Source organism: Periplaneta americana, chromosome 2 (assembly GCF_040183065.1).
Source record: "Periplaneta americana isolate PAMFEO1 chromosome 2, P.americana_PAMFEO1_priV1, whole genome shotgun sequence".
NCBI lineage: Eukaryota > Metazoa > Arthropoda > Insecta > Blattodea > Blattidae > Periplaneta > Periplaneta americana.
In genome coordinates, this window is record NC_091118.1 from 75,763,644 (window position 1) to 75,777,211 (window position 13,568).

Here is a 13,568-nt window from a genome sequence, read left to right on the forward strand (position 1 = left end):
TCCTTGTATAATAACTGTACTCTGAATATTTATTTAACAATAATTCGTTTAACTCCACCAACAATGGTTAGGGCATAATGTAAATTCAGTTCACTTCATTCAGATGATGTGTACGGTACTTGCAACTTCGTTTATTATTGAATTTAATTTTGAAACATTTTCGAATTTCAATATCTTTAAGAAAATATCAAATGCAATCAACAGAATAAAAAAATGTAAGTGAAGAAAAATGATTTATTGTACATAGAAAGTAGTCACAAAAACATTATTTATTCAAGTATGGTAGGTATCTTTCCAAAATTGAACGTAGTCTCACATGTTTAATCTCTTAATCACAGAACAGCTACTATCTCTTTGCATAGAATCTGATTCCATGCTTCTGAACTGTTTGAAATAAGCCCTCAGTCTTGAAGATATATATTCAGTATTTAAGGGGATGCTTAACCATTTTCGATTTGTACTGTGCCAAGAACACTGTTCATGTACTGTACTGAAGCTTTCAAGAATAGACAATGGTTCACAATACCCAGAAACGTTATGCAGAGTGCCACAGATTGTTGTGGGGAGAAGCACCCAAGACTTCCAAGAGGTCACCGAGTACTCACCTCCTCGCCCTCATACTGCATTGACTCTAGAGACTCCCGCGATCCCCTCCGACTGGTTCTCTCCTTCCCGGCTGAGCTGCGGCGTTTGTCCCCTGACTCACCACCGAGAATCTGTGCCACCTTGGCTTGCTTCACAATCTCCAGTGCCTGCAAGCATGTATGTGCGTCACACTCACTTGCAGTAAGAATGTGAGCCATTCCCAAAGATCGTTAATATCAACTTCTCTGATATTTTAGAACAATTTTGAGGTTCCATCCTCATGGTGATATGAGTCAACCTCAGTTAAAAACGGGTAGTAACCATGGGTTGCGAAACCATGGTTAAAAAGTAAGCATAGCCAAAATGTAATTTCTGTGCATCACACATAATCACTGGTTACTTACACGTGGTTAGCTGACACCTCATTTAGCCAGGGTAAAGTCTGTGATGGTACACTGTTCCTACAAAGTGACTAAGGAAAAGTATCCATACCTCTGCAATGATGATGGTCAACTTCTAAAAACGACTGAACTTACTTCGTACTACATCGAAACAACGTAACTTATATTTTAGTGTTGCATTTGTTTGCTTCTGGGCACCCATGTTGTCTGGGTTGCATTTCTTTTTCAGTGCTCTTAGCTTAAATCTTACTAAATGAAAAATGAAATGATTATATCCCAACATGAGAGTGAAGTATTGATAGACAATTATTAGATTTAAATATGCTATATTAAAAAAAGATGGAATATCCATAAGGAAAAGAATAAAGCACAGATTAGGCCTACAAGAAGATTAATACGAATGTGTGTACAATTCAGGGCCTCAATTATAATATTCTAAAGTCCATCCATAACCTCTCTTCGTTCAGCCTATGACATAGAAAAAGAGATACCCAAGTATGCCCTCTTAAAATACTGAAAATATCAGTTGCATATAATCGTAATGTAAGCAGTCGATTCATAAGACAAATAGGATTGTTTCTGTTTGTGGGTTATTTCAAGTAATCCATCTGTTGCAGCAGAAATGACTTGGTGGAGTCTGATAAACGAAGTTTTCTTGAAATTTTCTGTCATATAATTATTCCTCGTAAGAATTCTCTCTTTCAACTAATACCATCATCCCTATCCAAGTAATCTAATTCAATAACATTCTGTTTAAGTCCTAATTGAGGTCAATGCACTATAAAAATGCTTAACCAGGGGTTAGGTGACAATTTTAACTTATGGTTACACTAACTGACGTTGATGATCGTGGCCATCAGTCATATTATTCGATATTTTTTGGTCCAGTTGTTCAGGAGAGAAACCATACACAATACATGAAACTTTGTACGTGACGTGAGATCTTGAGCAACATTGCTTAAAGGATGGAAACTGTACATATGTACGGTATTCTCTAAATCTCTAATCTGAAATTAAATCTCAACTCACAAATGAAAAACTCCAAACCTTCTTCACAACCTAATGATGGTGGATGCAGCTGATAGTCGTCCTACATTCCACTGAAAGATTCAAGTGTGCAGTTAATTCTGAGGACTATTTTCTTCCTTCCCTCTCTCTTGATTTTGAAAGTTCTGAGCCACTCAAAACTATAACGAATACCAGTACTTAAGTAAAAACAGATGCAGAAATATTTCACAAATCAGTCATCATGAATGGTCTAACATTTACTATAACTGCCATTGGATGAAACATGGGCAAGGGTGATGGATTTTTAAAGTTGATAAAATTCCATAGCATAACTTTCTTCAAAAGTGAATGGGAAGACTCCATGAAAAATCAAAGTAGGCTTTACTGAAACCACTCAGTGTACTGTTTAGTTCTAAGAAGAACTACTGTTTTCTATTTTTTCTTGACTTTAGTTTTAACCGAGACTTTTCATTTACAATAAATGCAATTTGAAGTGTGCTGAGGACAAAAACATTATCCCAAAAGAAACTTCTCAGCCACCAAAAACTATCAAAAATACTGAAAACAAAAGAATCAGAAAAACTCCAGAAATTCACTATGTAGTGAGATGAATTGGGAAAACAAAGACTGTTCAAAATAACAAACTAATCTGATACAATGCTTGGACTAAAGTGAGACCATGTTTGTGATGCCACTTATCTGTGAAGAATTAAAATCTTAGAAACCAAAGTATGCACATCTTTATGCATAAAAAGAAGACCGAACTCTCGAAGCATGAATTTTCTTATGTCCCATTCAGGTGAATGCCAGACTCACAATCAATCGAATGTTAAACATAAAAAATGATGTCAATGCAATTTGAATGTAATCTCGTGTAACACAAAACTGCTTCATCCATCAATGCTTACAGTTCAGTGGTAAAGCACACACTTCTCACGCAAAATACCGAAGTTCGAGTCTAACTTAGTGATATCGGTATTTGCAAATCATCATTTTATATTTCTTCATGTGAATTATTTGTGTTAATTGCTATCTTTCTTTTGCTTAAAGGTATTGGTTAATTATCATCATTTGATAACTATTTCATAATGCCATTTACTGTTATATCTTATGCCAATATTGTCGTCTTCAAAAACAACTTCATAGACGAGAATTATAAATAAAAATATAACAAAACTGATATTAATATACAAAAATCATGACTGGGATGTGTAAATGGAATATGTCCGATACAAAACAGACCTTCATAGCTCAATGATAAGAATTTTGTTAATGGCTAGAGTGCTAGACACATAATCCTGCGGACCTTGGTTAGATCCCCTGATTTATGACTTGAGTTGGGCAAGCCCATGGTCCAGGTAAAACATGGGGTTTTCTCTGAGAGCTCCGGTTCCCTTATTGCATCTCTATCATCATTTCATTGTGAGTGTAGAGCACAACAGTCTCTTATTGCTCACCCTGCGAAACAAATCTTTCTGTAAATTGGTCTACACAACTGGCTTCATATGGATGAATGACAAATAGTCAAGCACCTACCATTAATAAAAAAATAAATACATTCATCTCCAGAGCTAGAACACGTAATATGATTACGGAACAGTATTTCTGTCCTTTTCACCTAACCGAATTTCGTCTATGCAAAAATGTAATAATAAAATAGAAACATTGGAACACATGGTACTGAAGTCTCATGCCAACAACACCCTGAAAAAAATAATTCATGCTGGCAGAACATCTTCGGAAATTGGACCAAAACATGAAAATGAGTACTCTTAACAGCAAGTATATGAGAAGGCATCATATTACAGATATTAGGTAATATTGAACACACGTACCTAGAAAGTTCTGAAGAGTCTTTACTGGAAAGTAGTGGTGGATATTATGTGCTATTTGACAAACCTACATTACGGAACCATAAGCCAAAACAAATCATAATAAAAATTCTTTACGAAATGCAATTAAAATAAACCGTACTTTGAAATTGGTCATACTAATTTACAGCAATTATTGTCGAGTTTTTTTAAACAACATATTCATTTCAGCATTTATGTGGCATAAATTCTTTCTGTGTAAGTTTTTTTATTTGGTACTTTTCCATTAGTTCTTTTACTTCATATTATTTATTTGTACTCTCAATGCCTTCTTGCCATGTTCCATTTCCCTTTAAATGACTTTTTCCAGTATTTTACATTGTGTCCATTTATGGACTGTCCAGTGCCATAGCCATATGATATAATGGGATGGCAGTATGGAATGCATATTGGTTTGAGTCTTCACATGGGATGAAATTTGCAGTTCAGTTAGTGTAGGTATAGTGTAGCATATACCACCCATCATCCACTACAGTTTTCTGGGTTGATTTCTAGTTGATGGGGATGTACAATGGGCCATTTGTACGTAAATGCTTTAATAACAATTTACACCCTTACTGAAGAGAAGAAGAAGAAGAAGAAGAAGAAGAAGAAGAAGGTAATATGCCTACCCAACTGGGAATTAGCAAATGAGATTCAACAGCTGGGATGATCAAAGTGCTGACCACATGTTACACAATTCGGCAAAATTAATCATTGACGAAATGTCTGTAGATGGAACATCTGATAATCCTTCCTGCTGTATATTATGAACTAAGAAAATCGTCTAACAGATTTTCAATTACAGTAGCCTGGTTATTCGTTGCCCTATTATCTGATCGGTGGATTATTTGAATCTCTTTCTTTCGCTCTTGTTTTCTGCTGCAGGAAAAGTGTGAAATACTGTATATTATATTATTACGTATTTTTTCTAGAGAAGGTTATTACAATGATTTCCCGTTACACAGTATGTAGTAGGAATGCCACCACTGCCAGGAACAGAACAGAAACTGTTACTTGTGAGAGGGGGTGTTTTTTCCAACTTGTAAAACAGTCACTACCTGCTTTCAAAGAAATGACTTCAAGAACTTTCACATAATTGCATTATTCACTTCTTGTCCTACTGTTCGAGTGACCATACTGTGTAACTTCTATGCAAAATGTGTTCTATATGTGTCAAAAGAAAACGTGTTGTGCTACATATCGAAAAAAGTGCAAATGATTTAGAGATTTGGTAAAGGAGAAACTGGCTCATCTCGCATCAGAATACGAGATTGACATTACAACTATGCACAGTTTAATAACAGACGAAGATAAAATATATGAAGCATGTAAATCTACAACACAGAGAAAATTACGAAATTGTAAAATTTATGTACTTAATTTATGAAAATCTTTTATGTACTGGTTATCTGCTGTTTTCAATTACCTAACTGTTCAGTCCATCTCCTTCATTACCACGGATAAGAGAGGTTCTACTGTATTGATTCACTGATGGTGATGAAAAGGTTCTTACTTTTAATAGATGTTACAAAGTTTATGGTTAAGTTTATGTTTATGACGAAATTTGGTGAAAGCAACTAAAAAGATTGGAGATAAGAACTGAAAAGTTACTCACCTCTTTCCTGGACCGAAGAGCGCAGTCCTCCAGAGTTTCAGCAGCCTCATACTTCCCCTGACGACGGTACAGTGCCCCCAGGTTCTTCAGTGTGGTGGTGACAGTGGGTGAGTCCACCTTGGCCGCCTTGTGCCAGCCTCCATACTCTCCATACGGCACATTTTCTTTGTTACGATGCTTGTTCTCCTCGCGCTCCTCAGCCACCTGCCAGATAGGCTTGTTGTCCCCTGCAGATAAAATCGTCAAGTTTGTCTCGCTACCTCAGCGCACATCACACAACTGCTACAAATAAATATGCAATGCTTATCACGCAAATACACTCTCCCATTATCTTGGACTCTCAAATTTCTTTCTGTCGGCTGACCAGTGGCAGATCCCTTCTGCTTCCATCACTGTTTGCAACTATGAACTCACAGTGCTTCACCAGATCAAAAGTTGCATACTATGTCATATTAATAACATTCGGTATTTACCCTCTATACAGTAGCTGCTGGAAGTGTTGCCCATTTTGTGTGATACTTAATTCACATAACACCATTCACAAAACCTTTTTCATTAAACCTAGTCACTAAATTTAGTATTGTTTTCTACACAGAACTAGACGACCAAGATATTTATGTCTAAAGTTTTCCTTTGTTCTGTCACAAGATTTCTTTTTTCAAATGTACGATTTTAAGATGATGTCTACACGTTCATGCACTGAATAAGTGACGTAATACAATGCACTTATTCTTAGCTGAGTTACTGTATACGTTTACTGCTGATTGTCAAAAACAGACTACAAACTGACACAGCTAATTTTGGGGAATGTAGATTCTTCAACCATGCAGCTTTCACGTGGTGATTTCTATTTCTTTGTCACTCATTCTCTCTCTCTCTTGAGATATGCACATAAAATCTGATGCCTGAAGGATAACGAACACTGGTCAGGAATGATGAATTAAAGTAGCTATTAGGGGATTCACCAGCCATGCATGTAAAGGGAGACAAACTCGTAAGAATAGTCGAACCAGCATTATGAACAGTCTTTATTGTTAGTCAAAATCGTGCATAATATTATTGCACCACTGCCACCGGGTATATACCCATTGCAGTATGAATAAATACATACACATACATAGTGCTGTAAAATATTACCATGCCAACTAAAATGTTATGACTTCTAAACTTATATTATGAGGCATAACTTGTGCCATGAAGTTAATATTATGAAACAGTTTGCTGTGCAATAACATTTAATAAGCCACCGACGTGGCTCAGTCAGTTAAGGCGCTTGTCTGCCGGTCTGAAGTTGCATGCGGGCACAGGTTCGATCCTCGCTTGGGCTGATTACCTGGTTGGGTTTTTTCCGAGGTTTTTTCCCAACTGTAATGTGAATGCAAGGTAATCTATGGCGAATCCTCGGCCTCATCTCGCCAAATACCATCTCACTATCACCAATCTCATCAACGCTAAATAACCTAGTAGTTGATACAGTGTCGTTAAATAATCAACTTAAAAAAAACATTTAATACATCAATGTTGTCAGAGAAATCCTTTTTTTCATAGATCATGATAACAAAAACTATCCATTACAAACTTGATGTTACTTCTTTATTAATTGTTTTATAATGCTGTCACACAAAAAATAATGTATGACACACGTTTATAATATTATACAGTTATTGCATTCGTCAAACTTAGGTTTGCTCTTTTCCTAAACATTGATTCATGCAATAAAATATAACATTATAAACTTGTTTCATAATAAACTATAATATTTTTCTTTTTTCATTCTAATGTTGTGCATAACGGCTTTGCATCTCTGCCTTTTTTTTTTTTTGTCGATTTTGATGATGAATCCTGTTCTGAGGTTGGGGCGCCCATTAGGTCGGATTCTGTTCACCCTGTATGATAGGATGACATGAATATGGAAATAGGCAGGATAGATGAAGATGAAGGTAGCATAATACGTAAGTTTTAATCCAGCAAAGCACTGTGAGTTTGTAGATGCAAGCAGCAGTAGCAGGGGGACCTAACATTGGTTGGCCAATAGAAATACTGGGAACATTCGCTGGGATTCAATATACTTCATTTTTGTTCTTTAGAGATTTGTTTTAGGATTTTGTAAATTTCTCAGAACGAAAGGAGAATTTACTACATACTGCTATGAAGTTTAAAGCACTGTCTTTATTTATCCCTTAAAATTTGTATATGTAAATATATTTTCCTGTAGGGAAATATTTTTTGTATTTTACAGGAAATGTCCTGAATTAAATATTTTAGTCAACATTTTACTTTATTTTATATAAGAAAAGAAATCAAGAAGAAATCCGTTAATACTAGCTTTACAAATATATTTTATGATAATTTACCGCGGACATTATATAATAATTCGTCATTTTTTTAAATAAAACTTTTAGCATTTCTTGAGTCGATTTCCAGAATAAATGACTTGTAAATATTGAAAAGAAAAAAAAAAGGTTGAAAGTTGAGAAGACAAAGATGAATATTTGACTGACAGACACACAAGGCTCACAAAGAATAAATGAGTCTATACGGTATTAAGAATGATAAAATATCAAAACTAATAGCACATTATTAATATTTTCTCTATATTATGTAGAAATTTTCTTTTTATATTCTCCCTCTCGAGTTACTGTTTTAAATTTTCCTTACTGAAATTTAATCCCTGATTTTCTTAATGAAATGACAAGTAAGAAGTATGACCAATGTTTTCATCTTATCACATACAAATTACTTGTTCCCTCAATGTTGCTAATCCTAGCAACAAGCAGAAATATAATCCAAACTGGAACACAGCTGCTTGACTAACGACAATCAAAACGGATGGACACCAACTATTACCATTATTAGAAAATACTATTCAGACAATTCAGTAGCTATGTTTAACTTGTACAGCTCAGGCCAGAAAAGCTTGCCGATCGAACAAATTCTATCTTCTAATTGGAATACTTTAGCTTGACAAGCATGATCCACACTAGTAATCTGTTTCTTATCTTACCACTATATACATAATGCGGGGTTACATAATGTATTCGTGACAGCAATTTTACATCATGTTCCCATGGTCAGGTGGTTAGAAGACTGATGTGACAGCATAAAACAAATGTGTGAAGTGTTAAAGCCTCAGTATCTGTTTTCTTTTTCGTTTCTTTTTTTTGGCTTTCATGGGATTATGTCTTTATGAAAAAACAGAAAATATGACCCTGCTTTAATTAGTTTTTAATATATCTTCTTATAAATGTATGGTATCTGCTCTTTTCACGAAATCAACAGATCGAAGAATTAAATCGCCTGATTTATGGGAGAAAACACGACGAAATTAGGACAAAATGTCGTGTCTTTGCAAGTTATGGTACATTGACAATATATAATATCATTAATTGTTAATTATTTATTATTATTATTATTATTATTATTATTATTATTATTATTATTATTATTTCATAAATAAAGGTTAAATTTATAATTAACTTATCATAAAAGAAGAGTAAACTTCATATATGAAATAAATAAATAAAAAGTGGATAGTCATCACAATTCGAACCATTGCCAGTACTACCTTGAAAGCTTTTAACTTCCAAGTCTAACATTTGTTATGAGCTACCGCAACATCTGTGGCAGTTGCCTTATTGTGTGATACAAACTTAAAAAAAATAAGAGCAACACATTACTCTAAGAGGTTAGGCCCATTTTCCCACACGAATGCTCACATGTAAACCCTGTTGGAAACGAAGTGTGCCGAAGTTGGAGATAGACAACTTTTTTCCAGTACAAGACAGTGGCAAATTTTTCTATTCTAAGGTGTACAAGTGGGTATTATATTATTGGACAAGCACACATATTATTTCATGCAACTGTACATCTCATATACAGTAATCTTCTGTAGTCTACAGCTTTGCAACAACACAGCTATGACTTTTATTGTGATGTTACTAAGTATTGCAGCTGATTGTGAATAATTTTTGTAGCTGGCTTCTCTGTTGCTAATGGAGATGTGCTTATGTATAACAAAATCCAATCACAAACATATATATTATCATAAAGCTGTTGCTAGTGACTGTATGTACTTCCACTCGATAATGAGTTTTGGAATAATATTCAGGGGAAATTCTACAGATAGCAACAGTATATTCCTACTACAAAAAAGAGTAATTAGAATAATAGTAGGTGCCAGATCTAGGGAATCGTGTAGAACCATTTAAAAAAAGTACAAATAATGCCCATGGCTTGTCAATATATGTTTTCCTTAATAAATTTCCTTGTATGTAATCGTGAAAACTTTGTAACTAATTCAACAGTACATAGCATAACTACACGACAAAAAAATTACTTTCATACTCCACTGGCAAATTTATCATGCTATCAAAAAGGAGTGAGTTAAATGGCAGTAAACATTTGTAATAGCCTCCCTATGGATATAAAAAAACCAAACTCAAAACATAAGATTATTTAGGGCCAAATTAAAGAAGAACCTAAGTTCTCATGCCTCCTATTCTGTAAGTGAATTTATGACATTCAACAACACTGCATGAATATTTCTGTTTTGTATTAAGTATCGATACTAATTCCTTGTGTTGTACTAATATACTGTAAAACTCTTTTGTATATATTTCAACTAGACTGTAACTATAATTGAGTGGCTCAGTGCCAAAGTTGCCTAAGCCAAATTACAGTGAAAAAAGTTATTGAAGTCTAAACTTAGACCTCGTTTTTTAAAACTATATGCTTTCAATTGGAAATTATTTCTCATTTACTATAATGTAATATTTATCTAATACATCTACTTTAGCATATATATATAAATAATAATTTACAGTTATTTTATGCAGATATCTGCGGTTAAAAAATTTGTGGTTAGGCAACTCTGGCACTGGGACATTCAATTAAGACTTTGTAGTACCGGTACTATTAAGACTTTTTTTTGACATGTTCTATGTCCTAGCTATGTTGAAGTATGTATGAGAATATTTCTTTCACATTTCAGATGTTCTGTGCATGGGAATACATTCTCATAGCTACTCTGTATGGGCATAATCCATTTCGTCAAGTCTCTTTAACAGTTTATGAATGAGAAAGGTGTTATTGCTTTGGCAGAAGCAATGAGGACGAAAGTAAATTAGTACTGGTATGTGTCTAAAGTTGGACGAATTAGCAATAATATGTCATTATTTTTTCTCTAGAATGAAAGAACCTTACCTGATTATCAAATTATGATTAAGAAGTGTGTGTGTGTGTATGTGTGTATCCAATTCTCACCCACTTCACTTGCGTGATTCGGATTCCACATACTGCGGATAGATGGCAGAATTGTGACCCATTTTCTAGTTATACACCATTTTGGCAGGTCACACTGTACATGATGTGTATCTGTGGAGAGTTATGTCATGTACTAGGGTAAGTGTATGTGTAAGTGTTCGTGTAAATGTAGTATATGGAATGAGTGATGATGATGATGAAGATGAGGAAGGGAGAAGGGGAAACTCGGTGCCGGCATGTGGCCTACTCCTGTCGAATAGCACCAAGGGGACCACCAGGCTTAATGTCCCCATCCGACAGACGAATAACTGTCAACAGTGACATATGCCTTCTCTTCATATTATGCACTGAGGAGAGATTTGGGATTTAACCCAGGTATATTGGTGCACAATCTAGTAATTAGAAGTTGTGCACCACCATCTCTCCTAGTCCCGAGGTAGAAATTTTACATGAAAATTTCTGACTCCACCGGGAATCGAACCTGGGCCGGCTAGTCTGGAGGCAGACACGCTACCACAGAGCTAACTCGGCGGCCTATGCTTAAGAAGTTTCAACATCAATTTTGTATTTAGGATTCAGTCATATTATGTAAATCGGTGCTAAAAAAATATGTTTCACATAATAGTGCATTTTTCTTAAATGTAACTGAAGTGATACTTTTAATTTTACTTCTCTATGTACTGGCGAAAAAAAATTACGCTATATTCAAGTCAATATTTTAATGATTATGGCTTTTTGAGCAATGACATAGTCCTGGACATTTCCCACAGCTATGTTGCATATCTGCCAGCATTGATTTTTTGCAATTTACTGAGAGGACTAGTGTTAAGAACCGTGATAATTTCCTGTTCATAAGAGAACCTATATTTATAAACTTAAATCTTTCATAAGAAGAAACTGGGAAAAAGTCACTATGACCCATCATCACTTTTTCGCCATTATTGAAGAATTGTGTCTTTCTGGAAGTAATGCTTCAGTGGAGAAAGTTTTTTTTTTTAATGAACATGATGTCGATATCCCAAAAATCCAGAATGAGTTTAGAAATTGTTCGAACCATGCTTGCTATCTTAACCAACTTCAACATAACCTGTTCAGAGAAGTCCTGCTTAAAAAAATTCACTCCTTTGAACAAAGCTTGTAGTTTAAATAGTAGGTCATATAATTAATATTTTTAGTGTGTAAATAAAATGATAATTAAAATTCTTCAAATTGTATGAGAACATTATAAATGAATGGCAAACTAACAGGAATGTTAAAAGTAGTTTTTTCAAATGTCATTATCTATCCCCAATAATTGTGAAACAAATCTGGTAACTTTAAACTATGCAAATTCTGTGAGTCTGAGGATTTGAAAGAGAATCAGGGAAACCTATCTGTTGAATCCATTATAGGACAATCCTGTAGATAAGCTCTTCGTAATAACTACAAGATAGATCACCCCATTACTTTTCATCTGCTGATGCAGTCGATATGATGTTACGTTTACAACCAAGGTTTGGAAATAAAAGAATGAGGATAAGTTTTTCCCTTATTTTGAAAGGATATTGTACAGGGTGTCCAATAAGTCTCGACCCATAGGAGTTACTCATATTGCATTTCCTGCTGTTATAGGTAAATGATGCCATGCCACTGAATAAGGAGGAGTGAATTCAAGTTATTTTGTTGGTGGGAACCCGCAGTCATCAGGAAGTGGCCGAAAATTCAATAGGCTGCATCCAGACTGTCCACCAATCACATACAGATGTGTTGGCAAACTGATATCAAAATCTCAAGAGACTGGGTCTGTACATGACAGGCCTTGCAGCAGACCGCCAGGAACTGTTAGTGATGAAGCAACCAGTACTTGTGTGATGACTAGCTTTGCTGTCAGTCCTAAGAAGTCTCTTCGACGCATGTCCTGTGAAATGGGTGTGTCCAAGAGCAGCATCTACTGCATCTTAAAACTTAATCGTTGGCATCCATACAAACTGCAACTCCATCAATGTTTAAGTGAAGATGATCCTGATACGTGAATGGAGTTCTGTGAATGGGCTGAAGGACAGTGAGAAAATAATCAGATGTTTCCATCACACATTCTGTTCTCTGATGAAGCAACCATTTATGTTTCTGGAGAAGTCAATTGTCAGAACACCCAATACTGATCACCACAAAATCCTCATTGGTTCATTCCTTCAAAACTTTAAGAAAGTGACAGAGTCATGGTGTGGTGTGGGATATGAAAAGACAATCATTTGTTCCTAGAGACAGTAACCAGTGAAATATATCTGAGGATGTTGCAAATTTACTGGACTCAGAAGGAGATTTCCCGGAATGGTTTCAGCAGGATGGCATCCCTGTGCATTATGCACGAACAGAGCAATGAATCCTTCATGAACAGTTTCCCGAACATTGGATTGGATGCCAAGGAGCTGTGGAATGGCCTCCAAGGAGCCCAGATCTTACTCTGCTTGATTTTTATCTCTGGGGCAATCTCAAAGCGAAGGTATACGAAGATAACATTCAGAACATTCGTCATCTTAAAGAATGCATTGTGCATGCGTGTTGGGAAATTTCCGCAACTGAGATTCAGAAAGTGATGCAAGAATGGAAATTGTGTCTTCATCTGTGAATGCAACAAAATGGCGAACACTTTGAATAGATCCTGTAATTGCACTGTGTTCTTCTCCTATGGGTCCCGACTTATGGCACACTCTGTATTTAATTTGTATTTCCTTTAAGTTTATTCTAGTTTTATCAAAACTGATGTGAACTATTTTAATAGATAATACTCCGTCTAAAATGAATATTTATTAAAATTTGTCATTTATAATGTTTTTCTTTCTTTATCATGCTTTATCTCCTCTT

At 35.1% G+C, this 13,568-nt stretch overlaps 1 protein-coding gene across 10 annotated transcripts in view; it reads right to left on the reverse strand.

Annotated features, from left to right (window-relative positions):
- Positions 1-13,568, reverse strand: part of Klc (kinesin light chain) — a 675,112-nt gene that overhangs the window by 54,886 nt on the left and 606,658 nt on the right. For 9 of the 10 annotated variants that reach the window (XM_069817979.1, XM_069817988.1, XM_069817981.1 and 6 more), the window contains 2 exons: positions 5,463-5,689; positions 606-752 (listed from right to left, as the gene is read on the reverse strand). In XM_069817979.1, coding sequence (XP_069674080.1) covers positions 606-752; positions 5,463-5,689 — 374 coding nt within the window. The remainder of the gene's footprint in view (positions 1-605; positions 753-5,462; positions 5,690-13,568) is intronic. The other variant, XM_069817989.1, reaches the window with a different exon arrangement.